Genomic DNA, 22,488 nt, shown 5'->3' with positions numbered 1-22,488 from the left:
GCCCGAGATGCATGGTATGTTATGCTGTGACTTGCCTACGCTAAGGGTGAATTTGAGAGGAGGGGAAAAGAGAATATTAGGAAGATACGGAAAACGAGGTGAGCCATTAGTACATGATTAATTAAGTATAAACTATTTTAAATTTCAAAAATGGATTGATATGATTTTTTAAAGCAACTTTCATATAGAAAATTTTTACAAAAAATACACCGTTTAGTAGTTCGGGAAGCGTGCGCGTGGAAAACGAAACAAACTAACTCACAAACTCCTCCTGCCGAACGCTCCCTAAGTCATCGAAGCTGAGTCCGGTACGGAGGCAGGAGGAGATCGGGTATTTGGGCCAGGCGGGATCGCGACGCGAGGACAGAGGCAGCTTGATCCGATCCCCCCCCGCTCGGCCTTGACGCCATCACACCATTCTCCAGCCCGCCTAGCACCACAATGTAACCATGGTGACTACAATAAAGTGTAGATATGTAGAGAGATGATGGTGGTATGGCTATAGACTCGTAGCGGCTAGGAGCTATATTGGTTTTTTTAGAAAATGGAATGAAACATCCCGGCCTTTGCTCAAAAGAGCTGCAGCCAATTATTATAATCTATCACTCTAAAATAGTGTAGTCCAAAATAAAGCGAAACACACCAAACCAAAATAAAAGAAAACCAAACATGACAAGGAGAATATTATTCCAGTCTATTGGTGAATCTCCATCCATAATTAGCAAAAAGTTGCATAACATCGTTTCAAGCTTACGACATGCAACAATTAGGAATTCTCCATCTTCATCACATTTTCGTAATTGTGCCCACTACCGGAGCTAATATGTTGCCCTGAAAATTACCTGCATATAGGAAACATATGGTGATTTATCAAGAACCCTATCATTACTGCTCAACCATAGAGCCCAACATAAGGCAGAGGCTCCAACAAGTATAAGTTTACTCTTTTTCTTGTCAACCCCCAAAAGCCAACCATCAAAAATATCATATATGCTACTAGAAAGGTATAGTCCAAAAGAGAACTGAACTGTTCTCCAAATAAACTTTGCATAATGATATTCCATAAAATAAATGTTGAATAGTATCATTTTTCATACAGAAAAACATTTTAGACTACCATTCCAATTTCGTCTTGCCAAATTGTCCTTGGTTAACACCACCCCTTTAAGTAAATACCACATAAATATCTTGATCTTAAGCAGCAACTTAAGCTTCTAATAATCTTATTTCTGTCAATGTAACCATTATTAATTAGAGATAAGTACATTGACCTAACAGAAAAACCAACCACTCTGATGATAACTCCATCTAAAACAATCGGAAGAGTTATTCAACTGGATATGAACAATAGAAACACACAATTCATGTCAATATGTTAGATTCTGACCAACTAAAACTATGCTAAAAGAAATGTTAAGCGGAACAGAACCTATAACACTAGCAATAGAAGAACTTCTCCTTCTAACAATAGCATATAAAGATGGATATTTATCTCTAAAGACCAAGTTTCCTAACCATTTATCTTCCCAAAATCTTATTTGTTCCCTATTATTCACAATCCAAGAACACATACTTAAGAAAGTATTTTGACTTTCATGAGTCCTGACCAAAAATGAGAATCACATTGTTTCCTATCAACTTGAGTTATAAACTTATTATAAAGATACTTTCTCTTCAATAAGTCTTGCCAAACACCATTCTCGTTTATTAACTTATACAACCACTTACTCAAAAGGCATTTATTTTGAATCTCTAGATTAAGTACCCCAAACCATCCTGGTCTTCGGGTTGGCAAATAATATCCCATCTAGTAAGTCCAGGAGCTATATTGGTTGGGGAGAAGCGCCCATAATCAGAGCCCCGGGGATGTAGGTTTCGGCTGAAACTCGTTAACAAATATCATGTGTTCCTATGTCGTCATCTGGCATGTCTTGAGTGATCAATGACTGAAACGATCGGAAAGGGTAGTCGTCGTTCTCCTATATCGACTATCTTTTATGACATAAAATAATACTTCGGGTGTCCATTAGTTAATACGTTTTATTTTGCTGCCCTTCAGCAAAAGAAGCGTTTCCTGTACACTAGTATAAGTTGTTTTGTAGTGATCAGAATGCTTAAATGCTTAGCTGCAGATGGGAACGCAGGGGACGATGAAAAATCTGTTGAGGACAACATACACGTTGGAAATTTGAACGGAGAGGTACCCTCTCTCTTTCTCCCTTCAAAAGTCAAAACTTGCTATTTCAAAAAAAAAAAAAAAAAACAATAGCCTGTCATACTCTGGTTACCGAACTTATTGATCTATTGGATGAGTGGTGCTATCTAGGCAGAAGTTTGTTGAACCTCAAGAGAAAAGAGGTCAACAAACTGGAACTCCTAACGATTATATAGAGCTTGATCTTCCTGTTATGCCTTCCACATAACCTGTTGGCTTAACTGCTTTGAATGAAGTACAGAACATGATCAAATTTCTGATGCTATTATTCACATTTCTGAGTATGTTCAGTACTGTGTTGAAGAAGGTAAAGAAACTGAATACGAGACATGTTCCACGACCTCTACTACGGAAATAGGTATTTTCTGTACCCTTTATTATAACAGATAAGTTGTGTAGTTATCCGAATACTTAATTTTTTATCTGCGGATGTGAAATATAGTCAAATTAGTTTATAATATTTATAGACAAATAATTGAATATATTTATAAATACCAAATTAGTTTCATTAAATCAATAATTGAATACATTTTCATAATAAATTTGTCTTGAGTTGAAAATGTTATTATTTTTTCTATAAACTTAGTCAAACTTAAAGCAGTTTGATTTTGACCAAAGTCAAAACGTCTTATAACCTGAAACGGAGGGAGTACTAGTTTGAAAGCTTGTGGATAAGATTTTTTTTATTTTGAAAGGAGGGCAAAAGCTTTGGCTTATATATTAATAGAGTGGGTAAAAATTATACAAAGTATATACAGGGCCAATCTAAGAAAACCAGCCCACAAGAAGGAAAGCTCGTTAGGTGATATCTCCTAAAATTCCAAACTCCTATAGCCTAGTCGCTCCGGCTTTGACCCAAGCTCTACCTTCTTCTTTGATCTTTGCAAGAATTGAGGCCGGGGTTGAGGCTGTGCTTCGAAAGATCCTTGCATTACGATCCCCCAGATCTCCCAAGTGACTAGCATCAGTAGTGTTTGCAGAGGGACTCTTGGGGTGTTGGGGGACTCGACAACGAGATTCCACCGATGTTCGATCGAGGGGCAATCATTTCATTTGCCCATTTGGAGGTCCATGTGCGTCCATATCTGGATTTCCGCCCAAATCCTCTTAGTAACCCTACATTTGGCCAGGAGGTGAAGTGTTAGATTCGTCGTTTGTGCAGCACAGGGGGCATACCTTTTGATTGAACTTGTGGATAAGATTGAACTTCAAGTTGAAGGTCATTTCAGTGGTTATGAATTGCAGCTAGCACTGTACTACTGCCACTGCTGCTCGTTTAGACAACTACATTCTGGAACAGCTTATGTGGTCAGATAGTTCGATCATCAAGAATGCATTCTGACTTGAAGAAAATTTCAATGTTCAAGTGTGATTTTCTGTGAGCAACAAAAACTTTTTTTTGCCCGAATGACTGAACGAGATCATCCAAAATGTCACTAAGATTTATCGGTCGAGGCAACTGAGGGATCTTTTTGCGGCGGCAGCGTGTAAGGGGAGGATAGGCCGAGGCGCAGATCGCAGGAGGCTCTCGTCGGAGCAGGACTCGAGCCATGCCGCGGCGAGGTTGGCGTCGCGTACTTGGGCTATGGCTGCTCCCAAGGGCTAAAGCCTCAAGCTTATCCATGGCTGATTCAATACAGCCTGATTGGCAACTCAAACAAGAACGGAGGTCAGAGGCTCACAGGGCACAGGCACAGCAATACAGCATTGCCAAGAAAGACGCGCGCCAAGAAGAAAGCCCCCGACGAACAGCGGCAAGGGATATGCTGCTGCAGTCGTGTTCCGGTCGGCAGCTTGGGGCCCCACTGTCCAGCGGCCAGACGGACCGCATCACGTTGGTTTTCAACGGAATCGGATACGTGATTACGTTGCTTGCCGATTCGAACTTTATCACGCTCGCCTCGCTACAAAAGATCTTCATGCACCGCGCGCCTGTACGTAGGCCGTAAATACAAATCATCAGTCAAATCGAAGTACAGCTCAAACCCTGCAGTACGTGTTGTTAATTACGTCGTCTTCACACACCGGTGGACGAACCCTTTTTAATAACAGTTCACAACCCCTATATTCCCGGTTATACAACCGGGACTACGAATCCGGAACTAAAGATGCATATTTTTAGTCCCGGTTAGTGTTAAAAACCGGGACTAAAGATTTAGTCCCGGTTAGAATTAACAACCGGGACTAATGTTTTTTTTTCTTTTTTTTCCTGCTTTCATGATTTCGAGCACCACCATTCATATTATCCACGAATCATTTTAACACCACAGATCATTCGCAAAATCCCCAAATACATCAAGCTACATTTTTATCCCCAAATACATCACAGATCAATCACAAAATCCCCAAATACATCAAGCTGCATTTTTATCCCCAAATACATCACAAATCATTCGCAAAATCACAAAAACATCTCTACAAATTCATTCACACATCACACAGATCAGAAAAAAATCGACATCGCACAGATCGGCTGCACATATCACACAGATTAGGAAAAAAAACCACATCACAGAGATCGGGCGCCGGCCGTCCGCCGCCTCACCGGCCTCCCGCCAGCCGCCTCGGGCTCCGCCGCCGCCTGGGGAGCGCCGCCGCACCGGGAGCACCGCCACCCGCCGCCTCGCGGCCCGCCCGGGGAGCGCCGCCTCACGGGCCTCGCCGCCCGCCTGCTCGGCCGCCTACCGCCTCGCGGGCCTCGCCGGACTCGCCCGCCCGGCCGCGCGCCACCTCGCGGGCCTCGCCCGCCCGGCTGCCCGCCGCCTCGCGGGCCTCGCTAGACTCGCCTCGCCGGCCGCCCGCCGCCTCGCTAGACTCGCCTCGCCTGCCGCCTGCTCGGCTGCCCGCCTCCCTGCCGCTGCCGCTCGGCCTCACGTGGTAGGAGGAGGAGGAGGAAGAGAAGAGAAGGGGGAGGAAGGTGAGAGGAGAATGGATGGAGGAGGTTGAGGCTGAGAGGGATAAGCTAGCTAGCGAAGGGATGGAGAGGACGGTGGGATCGAAGGGATAAGGGATAATTAATGAGAGGGGAGAGGACGGTGGACTGGTGCGCGCGGCTCAGTTGATTTTTTGGTCCCGGTTGGTATAAACAACCGGGAGTAAAGATCTATTTTTAGTCCTGGTTGGTAACTATTTTTAGTCCCGGTTGTTTATACCAACCGGGACTAAAAATGAGCTGGGAACTAACTCGACCCGACAACTTTTTGAACCGGGACTAAAAATGATCTTTAGTCCCGGTTAATGTTACCAACCGGGACTAAAGGTCAAAAAGTTTTTAACCGGGACTAAAAACATCTTTAGTCCCGGTTTCTATTCGAACCGGGACTATTGTAAATTTTGGGTAACCGAGTAAAGATGGTTTCTCTACCACTGACATCTGATTACGGTCCCGTACTTGTTACCATGGCGACAACGGCGCCGCCGCCGCCGCTGACCGTCGGGGAGGCGTGGCCGGACGTGTCCTCCGACATGCTGTGGTTGCGCTTCGGCGCTGTGCCATGCATGATAATAATCTGCTGCTTGGGCCTTGTGCTCCCCGACCCTCGTTTCTTCCTCGCCGTCCCGTGGCGGCTGCCGCTGCTGATCTCGTGGGCCGTCTACATGTCGCTGGTCTCCTCCGTCCAGACGTACACGACCCTGTTCCTGCCGCTCACGCCGGCGCCCCTGCATGAGGCCATCGACAACGTCGGATACGCTGGGATCGGCGGCGCTCTCGGGGCCATCTACAGCATCGTCTTGCCCCTGGGGGCAACCTGTACTTGTGGAGAAACCATTTTTAATCGATCGACCAAAATTTATAATAGTCCCGGTTTCATTAAAAACCGGGACTAAAAATGATTTTTAGTCACGGTTTATAAGAACAATAGGACTAGATGATCTTTATTCCCGGTTTGTATTAAAAATCATCTTTAGTATTTTTAGTCCTAGTTGGTTCCATGTCAGACTGTGTCAGGCGTCTAGGATCTTTAGTCCCGGTTTGTAACACCAACCGGGACTAAAGATCACTTTAGTCCCGGTTGGTGTTACAAACCGGGAATAAAAATCAACACGTACTATATAATCCCTATTACTTATGCTCTTCTCTCGTCCACGCAACAAACTCTATCTCTTTCTTTCTTTCTTCCTCTCTAACTCCTGCCTTATCTCTTTCTTCCTTCCTCTCTTTTTTCTTTTGGATCGAGCGAGATCGAGGGCTGGCCGGGCGGCGGGCGGCACGGCCGACGTGGCAGCGGCCGGCGCGGCGGTGGCCTGCGCGGCAGCGGCGCGCAGGGCGGCGTGATGGCGGGCAGCGCCGCGCGGCGGTGGCCGGCTAGCGCGGAGAGGAGGCGACAGCGGCCGGCCGAGCGGTGCCTCTGTGGTTTTTTTCTCTTTTTTTTAGAATTTGTGATTTATTGCATGATTCTGTGATGTATTTGATTTGTGTGCGATGTGAATTTGTGATGTATTTGCGATGAATTTTGTAGAACTTGTGATGTAATTTGATTTGCGTAATTTTTTTTTAGGATTTGCGATGTATTTGATTTATGTGTATAAGTAACTTAAAGATTTGTGATGTGGATTTGGGATGTTAATTTGATTTGGGATTTGGGGATATGCATGCCACTTGATTGGGGAGAAAATAAAAAAGAAAAAAAAGAAAAGAGGACCATCTGTACTGCTATTATTCCCTCTTTAGTTCCGGTTGGTAACTCCAACCGGGACTAAAGATCCCTATCTTTAGTCCCGGTTGGTGTTACCGGGACTAAAGATCGATCTTTAGTCCTGGTAACACCAATCAGGACTAAAGATATTTCACCCGGGACTAGAGATAGCGATTTTTAATCCCGAATTCGTAGTCTAGGTTGGACAATCGGGACTAAAGGGGGTTACGAACTGGGACTTAGAAAAGCACTTCTCCACCAGTGCTGGTAGCGATGGCCTTCACTTGCGTCAATGCCGTGTTCATCGTCGTCACACTCGTGCTCTGGGCATTCCTCGTCGGAAGGTACAGCCGGCCGGCGCCGGAACATCGATCACACTCCACGTCCACATCCAGATCCGCCGAAGAAATCACATGGCGTGACATACATTGTGTGTACGCCGAAACGACACAGGTGAAGGCACGTAGAAATTCCATGGCGTGACATACATTGTGTTCACATATATATATATATATATATATATATATATATATATATATATATATATATATATATATATATATATATATATAATATAGTTTATCATTCGATCGAGGAGATATCTCCCGTTTCTTATAAGTCAGTTATCAACTTTTTTTAAAAAAAATAACAAGATAGATTAATACAAGATATATATGTATACATAAGTACTATTCTCAGATATTTACACACTGCTGGAGAACTGATATTTGCTGGGTCAACCCAAAACCACAATAGTCCCAGTTTCAAAAACGAACCGGGACTAAAAATGATCTTTAGCCCCGGTTGAAAACCCCACAGCCATTCTATGATCTTTAGTCCCAGTTCATTCCCTGTCACAGGCATGTCAGCGGGCCGAGTATCAACCGGGACTAAACATCACCACTTTAGATCATCTAGATTTTTGCTCTTGGTTGGTATTTACCAACCGGAACTAAAATTCAACACGTAGTATATAATCCCTAGCACTTATCCTCTCCTCCACAATCGCAACCACTTCCTCACACAGATCGATCCTCCCCTTTCCTCCCGGCGGGGCCACAGGCGGCGGCAGCCGGCAGCCGGCGTTGTTTTCTCTTTTTTTTTTTTGATATTTTGTGATTCACTGAGATGTATAATTTTGTGATTCATTGTACGGATCTGAGATGTATAATCTGTGATGTATTTGATTTGTGTTTAGAAGTAACTTTAAGATTTGTGATATGGATTTGGGATGTTACTTTGATTTGGGGATTTGGGGTTTGATTTGGGATATGCATGCCACTCGATTCAGGAGAAAATAAAAAAAGAAAAGAAAAAAAGAAAATGGACCATTAGGACTGCTGGGAGAAAATAAAAAAGAAAAAAAAGAGAAAAGGAGACCATCTGGACTGCCGCTACCCTCTTTTTAGTTCCGGTTAGTAACACCTTATTACCAACCGGGATCTTTAGTCCGGTTATTTCAACCGGGACTAAAAATAGGTATCTTAAGTCCTGGATTCCTACTTCCGGTTGAAAACCCGGGACTAAAGGAGATTACCAACCAGGAGTAAAAAATATTTCTCCACCAATGACATCAGACAGTTTTTTTTTTCCATGATGATTCTCGATGCTAAGCCATCTGAAGATAACCTAGAATGTATAGGTTTTGGCCGCGCTCTTCTCGGCTTTTCAACAGATATGAGCAGCATATGAGATGTTATAAGTGACACAAGCCTTTTTACCATTGGGCCAACAGGTACACTATCTTGCATAATTATGTCCATTATATATAAACAGATAAACATGACTATATGAGTCCATTGGCATGTATTCTGATCAACGTATGGCCAATTATCGTTGGCTTGAAATAGGATTCTGATTGGCGTGCGGCCCATTGCAGTTAGGGGTGTAGATTGGTAAAACTTTTAAACAAAAAATTATTTTTGTAAATATTTTAATAAATAAAATTAAAAATTAAAAAAATTCAACTAACTTCTGTGTGTATCCCATTATGGTTGGCCCAGAATAGCAGAAATGCACTAGCGAGCTCGTATCTTTCTTTGTGAGGCTGCGAGTAGTTAAAAGTGGTGGATGCTGGGCTAACATAGTAATTCGGGCCCAATGCGAAACATAAAATGATACTCTATATTTAGAAAATATTAAAAACAAGAGAGCAAATTTTGCAGCTAAATAATAAATTACGTCAATGGTTGTGGCGTCGGTAGGAAAAAATAAGTGCTTTCTGATCTGGTTATTTAATTTTCTTTACCAAGTAAAAAAATAAAATATTTAGTATGTGAGTATGTTTTTTTTTAAGTATGTGAGTACGTGTTGTATCGTTGTTATAAACTATATTTATTTATGGTTACCATAATTATTATCTAACATTTATCGAACCCAAAGAAAACAAATATCCAGTAGGTTAAGAAAAGTGGAACTTTTGAAAAATACAATAACTACAATCGAAAATATATTAAAACACGGTGGCTTGTATTGAAATGTGGGAATTTCGGGACCCTTAATTTTGAGGAGCCTATACGGTTGATCAATTGGCACATGGCCATGAACGGCCCTGGGTGGATGTTATGGACGAAACGGAGTTGACTTGCTGTGGACAAAGTTGTTCCGTGGCGAGAGGAAGGCAACACTTTGGAAGGGGAAATGGGAAATGGACGATTCCGTTTTCACGGAGATCAAACCCATCGCACGAGTTTTTTCTTGCTATTTCATGGTGATGGATGTGCGACGTGCATAGAACACAGCGAAAGCAGCAAAGGAGAGCTCGCAATCTTTCAAAGCAAGAGCGTCATCCTGGCATCCTGCTAATTCCGCGACATGATCTCCTCCTCGAGCCTCCTGGCGACGCCGCGCGCGAGCTCGTCGAGGAACCCCACGAACCCTTCCAGCGTCCAGCCCCGCACCGGGTCGGCCTCGAACGACCACGCGACGGCGCACCCGGCCGGGTCGGGCTCCACCCGGAGCGTGGCCGCGTACCGGCCGAACCCCTTGTTGGTCTCCACCACCTCGTAGCTGTACCGCCGCGCGACTGGGTCGAACTCGACCAGCCTCTCCTTGGACCACCCGGCCACAGCCTCCGCCGCCTTGTTCACCGGGCCGGCACAGTAGCGGACGCACCCGGGCTGGCCCTCGGCGCCCTCCACCCTTCGGCACGTCTGCACAGAGGGTACCCACCGGTGGAGGGAGCAGAAGTCCCCGAGCAGCGCCCACGCCTGGTCCGGCGTCGGCCCCTCCACCGCGGCGCGAACCGACCCGTGCCACGCCGCCGAGACTGCTTCCTCCTTCCCGTCGTCAGCCATGGACGCCGCCGGGTGACCGGAGCCGTGTGCTTCGGCTGCTGCTGCTGCTTGTTGCATCGTGCCGGTGGAAAATGGAGATTGGACATTGGAGACCTCTGACTGTTCTTGCTTTATGCTTGACCTTGACCGAGTGTTTAGCGTGAAGCCATATGTGACACGTGTATCCGTGTGCATTTCGTCGTCGAATGCACTGTTTTGCTTGGCGTGACACTGTGACAGCGCTGGATCGAGAGAGTCGAGACGAGATCTTGGGGAGAAGCTTTGTACTTTTGTGGTGTAGCCGTCACCCAGTCCAAAGAGATGTGATCGTTTTGTATCATTGTGTGTGTGTGGAGTGTACAAGGTGCTTCAGCCCGTGCCCCTAGCGATGGCCGTCTCCTTTTCCGTCAGCGTCGTCCCTCTGCAGACCCCCCCCCCCACTCCCCCAGCTCCTTTTCGCACAGGCGCTGGTGGAAGGAACCCGTTGTGTTGGTACGGGTACTTGAGGCGACCCCCCCCCCCCCCCCCCCCCCCCCCCGCAAGCGAGGATTTCCTCTTCCACCCCTCTCCCCTCTCCTCCTTGGTGACACCGATGGAGCTCCTCGTCGCGCTCAGTCACGGTCGCCAGCGACGGGAGAGAGGTGTGGCTCCGACGGCGGCGGCGAGAGGGAGAGGGAGGCGTGGCGGGAGAAGGAGAGGGAGAGGCGAGAGGCGGCGACGACCTGGGACGGTGCTGGGATGCCAAATCCGCGGCGGGGGCGACGGATCTGCAGCGAAGTAGGCGGCTCTCGTCTCCCTTGCCGACGGAGCTTCGTCCGTTCGCCTCGAGCTCGCCGAGTCCGCCGCCTCAAGCTCACCATCCGCCGCCTCGAGCGCGAGGGCTTGCCGTCCGCCGCCTCAAGCTCGCCGCGCGCTCACCGTCCGCCAACTCGATGCGGCGCGGCTGACGCCGCTCCATCCGCCGGGGGGCCAGATCCGGCCACAGCGGCGCCGGATCTACCGCCTCCGGGGGTCGCCGCTGCCACCTTCCACGGGAGAGAGAGAGAGAGAGGGAGAGAGTGGTGGGAGAGAGAGCGGCGACGGCGACTCGGTGCGCTCTCGCGTGCGTGCGTGTGAGAAAGACAGTTAGAGAGGGGGGAGGGGGAAGAGAAGGGTAGAATAGGAAAGAGATGAAGAGGAGAGAAATGGGTTTTTTTGGTTGGGACACTCATTAGGCTAAGGTGAGTACTCTTAGAGTACTTTTAGTTAGTGAGGGTATTCTGTAAGTGTCTCACATCATGGATGCCCTAACGGTGATTGGGGCACTCAGGCAGGCACATGTAATGTGATGTTATGCTTTCCAGCAGGGAAGAGGAATCAATGGACGCCACGTTGAACTTTCCTGCTCTGATTTTGGCTGCTTCCGGGCGTAGGAAAAAACAAAAAGGCATATTGCCATGTGCATGCCAGAATGCGTAACTTGTTTGGTTCACGTAATTTTTGTCTATCCTAGTTAACAAAAAATAAACTAAAATTCACTTTAAACCTAAAAATAAAAGCTATTTCATCTAATTGAACTAAAATAGACCAATCATTACGCATAAACAAATCATGCCCGTTCTAGTTTGACCAAGTAAGAATAATGTTTATTCCATGGTATTACTGTGATTTGTTCTAGTTTTTATGTCAACAGGTCAACTAATTATGGACAAATTTCTTTTCCACTAACTAGCATGGCGCAGATTGTGCGGCTACTATCTTTATTTTCTCTCTTACATAATATCATATTATTTTTCTATATTTCATTATTAAAATATATTGAAATGGTAACATGATTCTAAATTTTGTGCTTACCTAACCAAACTAACCAAATTGAATTGTATATACGTGATAGTCATTAATTATATTTTAATTCGAGTTATTTTTAAATTATATTTCTATGTGAACCATAGACACCTCTTCCAATATTATGTGTTTCTTAATTCCGAATTTTTGTTATTTATAAATTTTATTCATACTTAGACTCTAAATTCTTCATTCAATATTTATTATTTTAAATTATGAATTCCAGTTAATTATATATTGTACTCACATATGGACTTTGGACTCTTATTTCAATATTCCTTATCTTCTAATTTCAAATTTCCATTATTTTTAAATTTATTTCTATGAACTTTAGACTCTTCTTTTAATATTCATTATTTTTCAATTCTAATTTTTCATTATTTCTAATTGTTATTTCTAAGTTGAATTCTTATATGGACTCTAGAATCTTCCTCCAATATTCTTTTTTTAAAAAAAAATTAATTTTAGTAATTTCAAAATTGTATTTACTCCTGACTCTACTTTTAAATCCCTTAATTTTATTGTTTTCTATTTTCGAATTTTAGTTAGTTCTAAATTTCCACATGGACTCTAGACTCTTATTCCAGATATCTTTTTTTTATTTTAATTTGTCGTTATTTTTTCCTAAATAGCTATGGTGATTGGTAAACAATCAATGTAAAATTTGTCAGACTAATTTCAGATAAAAAAGAGTGATGCTCTTATTCCAATTATCTTATTTTTTTTAATTTTTCGTTAATTTTTTTCCTAAATAGCTATGGTGATTGGTAAACAATCTGATGTAAAAATTTGTCAGATTAATTTCAGATAAAAAAAAGAGTGAAAAAAAAAGAGTGATAAAAAACCAGAATTCGCCCACCGTGGGGCTCGAACCCACGACCACAAGGTTAAGAGCCTTGCGCTCTACCGACTGAGCTAGACGGGCTTGCACATCTCGTAAATTAAGGAATACTATATATACGACACGAAAACAAAAGACAGTACCCTTGAATTTTTGTTATAAATTTGTCTCCTTATCTTGTCTTTGCACGTTCACTTACATAAACTGATGTAGGAGAGATTAAGCAGGGGACTGGTTGCATTAGCTTCAGCCACGCATTCGTGCAATCAATAAGATAGAATATATACCTGGGTGAAAACTAGCGTTACATCTTACATGTGAACTGCAACACACAGCAATACATGGGAGGATTTTCTATCTCTGCTGGAAATTTAAGGTTCTGATGGAGTAAGCATATGTAAAAGCGAAGAAGACAGTAAAGCCAGCCAGCACTGCAGCCACGACGCCCATGAAGTCCGGGTCATAGCCAAAATAGTCCTTGATGAAAGGTCTGACTTGCTGATCAGATTGTCCAGGGACCGTGATAAAATCCTCCACATCTCCGTACTGTGACACAATAAGGCCGTATACTGTCCATGCCACTGGACAAAGCCAATAGTACCAAACCCACCATTTTGGGATTTTCTGCAGAAACATACAAAACCAGATCAACCTACAGAAATTGTACAGAAAAAGGTTTAGAGCTTAAATATAGACAATTAAGGGACTTACCGGTCTTGGGATGAAGAATCCTGAAAAGAGATTGAAAAGGGTGTAAAAGGCAGCACCCAATATGGAAGCAACCTGAAGGTTTGGTGATACGGAGACGTTCATCATGCCATAGTAAGTGAAATAGAGGAAGGTGAAGAATGAAACATAGAAGAACCAGAAGAATTTTGCTGGTGTCCATTGGAACGACATCATTGGGTAGACAATAAGTGTGTAAATGACAGTCTCAACGAACACATACGGTATCTCCACAACAACCTGACAAAAATTCAACAGATTGGTTATAAAAAGTTACTTATATATTGAAATGAATTTATATCTCATTTCTACTACATGATTGTGACCTTCTGTTGCAAAGTTTCCATAATATTCCATTGGTCTGACATTTTTAAGGTGTTCTGGGTTCAGTTGAGATACAAAGTAATATCACTGACCTGAGCTAGAGCATATGGTATAGCCGAGTACATTCCAGCTGCCCGCTCTCTGTAAAATACAGTCCTTTCCACAGCAACAACGGGTTGAACAGTTACAGAATTCTCAAAACCAACAAACAAGACGGCAGCATACATTGATCCAATGATGACCAAGAGATCTTTTGAACTCTCCCTGCATCAAATAAGAAACATTTAAGGAACCAGTGATAGGTATTCATGAAAATATTCAATGACTCTGCGGATAATAACTTAGCCTGATAAAAGTACATACATCTTGTGACCAACCCTCCAAAATATAGTCCCCAACATTAAAGCAGTAAATAATGCAAAGAAAATCCTGACAAGGTTATAATCAGGGCTTCTCCAGTAAGTCCACCATTGTTTCCAGAGGCAGAGCTTGAACTGATTAAAGGTGCTCTGCGAGTATTGACTAGGGAAGTAGAGGTCATCGGAACCAGGAGGTGGATTGCTCAGTTCTTTTACCAATGCTTTGGTTCGCCTGAAAATAATTAGCCATAGAAAAAAGGTCGCAGTTATCTAAATGCCTTAAGAGTTAAAGATGCAAGAGAGTAAGCCCATTTTTCGCTTCAATTGCATGATCTAAACTTCAAGGTTGACAGTGCATGCTAACAATATAATGCTGCCTCCACTCCTGGAAGAAATTGAATTGTGGAAAGAACACTGCACTTACTGGTGCATAGTCGATGACCTGTAATATTCAGCAAAATCAATTTCCAATCGAACTTCTGATGCAGCTGAGCTTACATCCAGCATCCATGTAGCTGGGTTGCGATTCTCTTCGATCTTTGGGACTCCAGGAATTGCCTAGTTTGATAAAGCGGGCAAAAAAATGAACATTTCGAGATGCAGGCTTCACAAAGAAGGAACTTGAAATCATATCATATACATGTAATTGCAGAGTCTCTTACAAGGTACCACCACAAGATTATAGGGGAATTTAAGCTATGGGGATAAGTGAAATTTAGTTTGGGTGTCAGACCACAAACCTCAAAGTACTCAACAACTTTATGAGAATTTGTACCCAATGGTCCAGAATATATAACCTGGCCTCCTCTTTTTAGTAGCAACAACTGCATGGTGAAAAATCAAGATCTTCAATTAACAAAGAGCAGTAAAGCAGTAATTTTGAAAATAATGTATACAGTAGACTATACCTCATCAAAAGCTTCAAAAATGTCAATGCTTGGTTGATGAATAGTGCATACAACGGTTCTTCCAGTATTGACAGTGTTACGTACAGTTCTCATAACAATAGCAGCCGCTCTTGCATCAAGACCAGAAGTTGGTTCATCCATAAAGATAATTGAGGGGTTTGCCACAAGCTCTACAGCGATTGTCAGCCTCTTTCTTTGTTCTGTTGACAGCCCATTCACACCAGGGAGGCCCACAATAGCATCTTTCAGACCAGTAAGCTCAACCAGTTCCATAACTTCATCCACAAAGATCTACATACAAAGGTCCACCTTAATCAACTTATCCATCCCTCATTAAAAAAAGGAAATGTTCATTCAAGATTTTATCGCAGTAAAGTTAGTAGCATAAAACTCACTGCATATTGACACAAGTTGATAGTTGATATTGTAAGAAGGGCATAACACAAGAACAAACCTTCTTTTCTTGATCATTGACCTCCTTAGGCAGGCGCAGGAAAGCAGAGAAAAGTAGGGACTCCCTTACAGTAATCTGTGGGGAGTGGATGTCATTTTGCTCACAGTAGCCTGATATTCTAGCAAATGTTGCTTGGTTCTTTGGGTAACCCGATATATAGATTTCCCCTTCAATATATCCACCTGTCTTTCTCCCAGATAAGACATCCATGAGGGTAGTCTTTCCAGCCCCACTAACACCCATAAGAGCAGTCAGAACACCAGGTCGAAAAGCTCCAGATATCCCTGACAGCAGTTGAAGCTTATCGGCAGTTACTCCCTGACTCTTCATTTCCTGACATACTCACAGTTTGGAAAATAAGATTACAGGTTATGAAAATTAACGTCACTACACCACATGAAAAGTTTGAGTTCAGGAATATATGTATCCTGCACACTCAAAAAACAGTAGCATAAAAATATGTTAACTCGCAACACCAAACCTCTACAAACTACTACTCCCTCTATTCCATATTGTAAGGTGTTTGAGTTTCGTCATAAGTCAAAATTCCCTAACTTTGACCAAGTTTATAGAAAAATATATTAACATCTACAATACCAAATAAATATGTTATAAATACATATTTCACTGTGGATTTAATGAATTAATTTGATGTTGAAGATGTTAGTACATTTTTCTACAAACTTAGTCAAAGCTAAAGAAGTTTGACTTACGACAACTAAAACGCCTTACAATATGAAACAGAGGTAGTAACTACACTCAAGCATTAGCTGATAAGCTCAAGGATACAATGCGAGGAGGTGTTTCTCCAAGAAGCCAGTATTAAAGAATAAGAAATCCAAATGTAAACAAAGGTTTTAGTTATTGCATGATATGGAATGTCCGTGGTCACAATAACTATATGAAACAGAAATGCAGGTCAGAAAAGGAAGAACAATGAATAGGGATAAACATACACACCAAAGGCATATCAACATAGTAATTTATCTCATTAAAGGACATGTAGAGCGGTTCAAATGGAAGAACCATCCCTCTTCCTGGAGCAGTTCTGCCAGCAGCATTAATGTATGAGTGCGACCTATCAGAAGTGTTTGCGGAATATCCACGCAATTGTTGAATCACCTTATCCACTAGAAACAGTTGAAAACATCATTTCAGAGAGAGTGCTAACGACAAAAAGGTATATTTATGAGAACATGAGGAAGAGAGAATATGATGACAAATCAGAAATATGCTTACGGGTGATAATTGAGTTCGGGGATACAGGTTCTGGTGTTTCAACTGTAATTATCTGTTTTATATGTGCCTTGTTTTTTCCTTCCTGAATGTTCTCCTGACTATCGGTTTCTTCAGGGAGGATGGATTGTGGTTTTCCAACAGCTAATTCAAGGAATAGAATAAATGGCCGTTACAAAATGTCAAAAATATGTCATTGAAATTGAAGGACAATACCTATTTATCACAGACATTGGATATATTATACGTATCAAATGTATTTATTTACAGCTGATAAGAAAGGACAAAATGACCAAAACATTCTTTTTAGGTATATAGCTGGAGAGAAGTATCTAAAAAAAGAAGTGTGCTAATGAAAGAAATACTTCCCAAGAACTGTAAAAGAAATAAAAAATGGAATCAAGAATCCAGAATTTAATTGGGCTTGCAGAATACAATCTTATAATTTGGGCATCTATGATTTTAAATTTATGAAGTTAAAAGTTTTAGATTTTCAATATCTACATGAATCAATATTTGGAATTGCAGAGAACATTCATACAAAGGCACTATATATGTAATACTATACTAATTGCACTACCTGCTCACTTGAAAAGGCCAATCGGCGAAGTTAAGGAAATAATCTGTTGTCAGATGCAACTCATAACAGGTTATTACTAAGTACAGTGTAGCTACTTACGGTTCAGGTACATAAGTGATAGCGAGAATAACACGTTGAACAGAATGGTGAACCCTAGAAGGGCGCCAGTTGCAATCCAGTACCATTCCTTATTGGTGAAGACACCTGAATTTTCTAGAACTGCCACTCCCAATCTCTTTCCATCAGGTACCTTGATACACAATCAGAAAGTCAAGAAGACAAGAACCACTATTACCTGCAGGAACAGAATAATAAGATGATCAAGAGTCAACTTACAAATTTGTCCATCCACCTTGGAGAATGCATTTCATTGGAAGAAAAGGCAATGTATGCATAAGTAAGGGGTGAACACCAGTAAGCCCACACCCACCATTTAGGGATTGCATCTGTAACAATCAGAATTTGAATGGTTCAAATTCAAGTAACACGTGAAATGACTAATATTCTAATTTACAGTGATCATTTCAACAGCCACCTCAATATTAAACATTGACAAGTGTCCACTATAAAAAAGTTACTAAAATGTTCTTTGCAGCAAGAGTACTAATATTTGTGTTTCATTTCAAAAGGTATCTCCCTTTTCTGATTTTTAAGAATCACCACATCTCCTTATACCCATGGTACCATTGCAAAGACAACCATATGTGTCTGAAAATATGAGCGGCTACCTTTTGGTAGGATGAATCCTCCAAGCACAAACATGATCAGAACTGCAAGAGACCCTGCAGTGTTCGTTACCACAACAGTCCTGCATAACCCAGCGGTGACTCTGAACAGTCCTGCAGCCATCTGCTGAAGCATGAAGACTACAAGCAGGTGTTTGAAGAACCTAAGGCAAGATGAACATCGGGATGTTAAGGGCAGAGAGAAATCATATAAATTCGAAATGGTATAGAACTTTAGTAGATTTGAATCACTCAGAAGGAGCACCTGCTAGCTTCAGGGGCAAACCCCATGGTGTAGTAGGTTATTGCAACCCAAATTATCGACTCAAACAGGGAGCTAGGGATTCTCACGAGAACATTTGGAAGTGCAAAAGTCCATGGCCTATAAAACAGGAAGTCCCTATGTTTGTAGAATACCGGGAGCCTTGCCAGAGTTAAAGATAAATCAGCAAAACCACTGAACATATTAGTTATCATAACAAAAATAAGGGCTCCTATATAGATTTGGCCATCGCCCTCATCTCTTGTGTTGAGCTGGGTCCGCAAGAAAACTGTTGATGCTATCAATGCAACTAGGATTCCCTTCAAAAGAAAGGAGACAAAATTAGATATGAACTCAAACGCCTTAGTCCTCTACTGTGGACAGTAAAGATTTTTTTTTTATTTCACTAAATGATGGCACAACTATATGATTAAATAGTTTAGATCATTCCACTACTATATACAGTAGAAAAGACACAATTCCTTCATTTAAAGCTATCAAGGATGTTGAGTCTAGATACCTGAACTGTTTTGAAAATGTAGACAAATGAATTCCGCTTCATGAGAAGCCATTCCTTGGAGCACGAGGTCTTGAGAAGCTCCAAAGTAGAAACAGACTGCTTGGAGAATACCAGAGCAGACTTGTGGATTTTCCCCTTGTTGAAAGGAACAGAAAGCTGCTTTTTTAGGCTCTTCCCCATGTGAAATTTCTTAAACTTTGCAACAAATTCAGGTACTGATACGTAGCGATAAGGTTTCTCGCTCTGTATCCAGTACTGCTCCTGATCTTTCTTTGATGTAACCTGCATAAATTACCATTTTTTATCAGAATAACTGCATTAGTGCCTAATAGCATCTCTATTGGTCATATCTTGGACATTTCAGTTTGTTAAAAAAAATCATGGACATTTACTTATAAAGGACCATTGCTTTGCAACAGGCTTAATATAGTAGGAGTTGGGAGTTTGTACTGACTTCACAACAAATAATTTTTTGGGAAAAAAAAACGAACCTCCTGCAAGAAGTCAGCAACACCTTTCCTCTCGGGGCAGCGGAACCCACACCTCTCGAAGAACTCAAGCACATGCTCCCGGGGGCCCTGGTACACGATCTGCCCCTCGGAGAGTAGCATGACGTCGTCGAAGAGCTCGAAGATCTCCGGCGCGGGCTGCAGCAGCGACACCAGGACGGTGGCCTCGCCCATGTGGACGATCTGCTGGATGCACCTGATGATCTGGAAGGTGGTGGAGCTGTCCAGGCCGGTGGATATCTCGTCCATGAACAAGACCTTGGTCGGGCCGACCAGCATCTCCGCTGCCATCATCCACAGCCGATTTCAGCCAAAGGATCGGAGGGGCGAACGACATCAAAAGCTGAGGCGGGGTGGAAGGAGGCACCCCGCGCGCGCGAGGGCCTACGTACCTGTGGTGAGGCGCTTCTTCTGGCCGCCGGAGATGCCGCGCCGCAGCTCGTCGCCGACGATGACGTCGGCGCACATGTCCAGCCCGAGGATCTGCACACACCGGCGCCATCAGATTCATCCGATCCAGCTGCGTCGCGATCCGCAAGGGAAGCGAGACGAGACGAGCAGCGAGCTCTCCCCTTCCTCTCTGCGGCAAACAATCGAACGCCTCGCCTGCAACTTCCTCACTCCCTCCTGTAGAATTCGCGCTCTGCTCTAGCTGAAGCGTGGAACGGTGGAATCAACCAAACGCCAACGCTCTAGTTCTTCTGTGTGGCTATCAGCTATGTAAGATGGGCTTTATTAGGCCGTAAGTGGGCTGCTAGCTATCCATTAGGGCCAAATATATGGGCTACGTAGGTGAATGTGGCCTTGTTTCCGTTCACTCTCTTATCTCTTCTGAGTTTATAGGCCAACCAGTTCATCGATTAAGCATATTTAGTACGGAGTAAGAAAAAATTTCACAGAAAAAAAAGAGAGGTTAATTCCTGTAGGAAAAGAGGATGGGAACCTGATACGTACCCTGAGAATGTAATCTGTCTGGAGAGTGCTCCCCTCAACTGAAGTAGCCTACACATCGAGCAAAAGAATTCCAGACCTCGTCACTTCGTCAGTATGAACGAAATACACAATATAATCAGGTAGTCCAGGGTTGAAATATGAAAATGGTGAATTGGTCTGTGAAAAGGATGAAACAAAGAACTGCACACCTTCATGAACAGGTCGACTTCTGGATCTGGGTATATGCCCAGCTGCCTCTCCTTCTTCGCGAGCTCCTTGAGCAACTCTGCACGCGCACTCGTATGTACGGGAGACGGGTTACGTACGTACGAATATTTCCAGTATTTTGCCACGTCGAAAGGGCGATCGCGACTCACCATATCTCTGGCCAACCCCCTGACACTTGGCGGAGAAGTCGAGCGTCTCCTTGACGGTCATCTCGCCAGCGTGGACGTCGTGCTGGCTGATGTACGCCGCCGTCTTCTGCGGCACGAACTCGTCCAGCCCGTAGCCGTTGTACGTCACCTCACCGCTCGTCTGCATACGCCGACGTCACCAGGTTAGTATTGGAAAGTCGGCTGTGTTCTTCTCTCAACTTTCCCAACCTCTACACTTTCATTTTTCACACGCATTTTTTCTAAACTACTAGATGATGTTTTTTTAAAAATATTCTATAGAAAAGTTGGTTTAAAAAATATATTAATCTATTTATAAAAAAATTAGCTAATACTACTCCGTCAAAAAAAAATCCAATTCAAGCAATGAATCTGGTCATCTGGTCACACATGTTCAGATTTATTACTAGGATTGGTCTCTTTTTTTTAAAAAAAAACGGATGGAGTATTTAATTAATTATGTACTAATCTTTTGCTTTATTTTTTATGCCGGGAGGCAAGGTTATCAAGTCAATCGACATAATGGTTGCATGGGTCAAAAGATCGATGACGAGATCATGTATATATTCACCTCAAGAGTTGGGTCGAGCTTGCCGGCCAGGGCCAGCAAGAGCGTCGTCTTGCCGGAAGAAGGTGGGCCCAGCAGAAGCGTCATCCTGTGTGCGAGTATACGATTACAATTTGTAGCTCAGTTCGTCGAACATGTGGCTGTGTCGAGGCTTGTAGTTCAGCTCGTCGATCGTAATTCGTATGCGTGTAGGTATACGTACCTGGACGGCCTGACGATGCCCGAGACGTCCTTGAGGATGTGGAGGGCCTTCCTCTTGGCGAAGTTGAGGCCGACGAGGCCCAGCAGAGACTCGCCCACGTCCCGCGACACGTTCGCCAGCGTCGGCAGCGCGCGCGTCCCGACGTGGCACTCCGCCTGCACGTTCACGTTCCTGAACCTCACCTCCACCGTCGGCATCTGGATCCCCGCCCTACCAACAACGATCGAGCAGAATCAATCAATCACAAGGCTCGAGCCGTGGCGTCCATGGCCATTTTCACTCGATCGGGTGGTTGTTGGTTCGTTTTTTTTTTTCTTTTACCGGTCGATGCGGGCGCGGAGCTTCTTGAGGAAGCGCTCGTTGTCCTCCTCGGCGACGTGGAACACGCGCTCCACGAAGGCCTGACGCTGCGCGAGCTCCAGCGTGCGCACGTCCACCTCCCGGTGCGCGTACCACCTGCGGCCGCGGCCCACGGCGCCGACGCCGACGCCGCTGCTGTCCGCGTCCGCCCGCATGAGGCCCGTGCGGAGGCGGTCGAACGACGGGAGCCGCTCCAGCGCGGCCCACCGCAGCGCCTCCTCGTCGTCGACCTCGTCGGCCGCGCTGGGGCGTCGCGACGACGCGCCGGAGAAGTAGGCGCTCACGTCCGGGCTCGCCGGCATGCTCTGCAGGCTCCGGCTCAGGATCTCCATGACGACGGCGCCGTCGTGTCGGGCTGCGTGTGCGTGCACCGCCTCGGCTCCGGCTGCCTCCTCTTGTACGTGCTGCGGGTCAGCCATGCTTGCACGGACGTGCATGGATTTTGGTCAGTGGCCGCCAGTGTGGTGTCAAACATGCGCGACAAAACTCGCGTTTGGTTACAACATGCCGGCAGGTTAAATAGCCTGGAGCTAGCCATTTGTCTCCTTTGATGTGGATGGATCACAAGGAATTTTGCAAGGGTTAGTTTAGTGTCTGGCTCTCCTAACTGAAATGCAGTGCCGAAACTGAGTGAT

The 22,488-nt window shown here is 44.0% G+C and overlaps 2 protein-coding genes and 1 non-coding gene across 3 annotated transcripts; all 3 read right to left on the bottom strand.

The window, feature by feature from the left end:
• Nucleotides 1-9,257: 9,257 nt before the first annotated feature.
• Nucleotides 9,258-10,644, bottom strand: LOC127771116 (lachrymatory-factor synthase-like). The gene has a single exon (XM_052296946.1). It carries the CDS (start codon nt 10,320-10,322, stop codon nt 9,654-9,656), a length of 669 nt encoding a protein of 222 aa, XP_052152906.1. The 5' UTR covers nt 10,323-10,644; the 3' UTR covers nt 9,258-9,653.
• Nucleotides 10,645-12,803: 2,159 nt separating this feature from the next.
• On the bottom strand, nt 12,804-12,876 carry TRNAK-CUU (transfer RNA lysine (anticodon CUU)). The gene has a single exon. It is a non-coding gene; the product is annotated as a tRNA-Lys (tRNA).
• A 177-nt stretch (nt 12,877-13,053) lies between these two features.
• On the bottom strand, nt 13,054-22,185 carry LOC127752617 (ABC transporter G family member 38). The gene is made up of 23 exons (XM_052278056.1): nt 21,815-22,185; nt 21,494-21,703; nt 21,295-21,379; nt 20,706-20,865; nt 20,538-20,614; nt 20,350-20,397; nt 19,788-19,878; nt 19,378-19,679; nt 18,887-19,168; nt 18,370-18,686; nt 18,108-18,268; nt 17,716-17,825; nt 17,479-17,629; nt 16,803-16,943; nt 16,524-16,693; nt 15,564-15,896; nt 15,110-15,400; nt 14,942-15,025; nt 14,626-14,759; nt 14,206-14,433; nt 13,935-14,106; nt 13,504-13,758; nt 13,054-13,416 (listed from the first exon to the last, which is right to left on the bottom strand). The coding sequence occupies exons 1-23, from the start codon at nt 22,183-22,185 to the stop codon at nt 13,147-13,149; spliced, it is 4,443 nt and encodes a 1,480-aa protein (XP_052134016.1). The 3' UTR covers nt 13,054-13,146.
• Nucleotides 22,186-22,488: the final 303 nt, after the last annotated feature.

Source organism: Oryza glaberrima, chromosome 1 (assembly GCF_000147395.1).
Source record: "Oryza glaberrima chromosome 1, OglaRS2, whole genome shotgun sequence".
In the NCBI taxonomy this organism is placed as follows: domain Eukaryota; kingdom Viridiplantae; phylum Streptophyta; class Magnoliopsida; order Poales; family Poaceae; genus Oryza; species Oryza glaberrima.
Note: the sequence above shows the minus strand (reverse complement) of the source record. Positions and strands in the feature narration are given on the sequence as shown.

Coding starts and splice junctions, on each gene's coding strand:
- LOC127771116 (XM_052296946.1), bottom strand. CDS start 10,322: ATGCACACGGATACACGTGTCACATATGGCTTCACGCTAAACACTCGG.
- LOC127752617 (XM_052278056.1), bottom strand. CDS start 22,185: ATGGAGATCCTGAGCCGGAGCCTGCAGAGCATGCCGGCGAGCCCGGAC. Junction 19,680..19,787: donor GAAGAAGCGCCTCACCACAG/GTACGTAGGCCC, acceptor GGATGATGGCAG/CGGAGATGCTGGTCGGCCCG. Junction 14,760..14,941: donor AAGTTGTTGAGTACTTTGAG/GTTTGTGGTCTG, acceptor TTATCAAACTAG/GCAATTCCTGGAGTCCCAAA.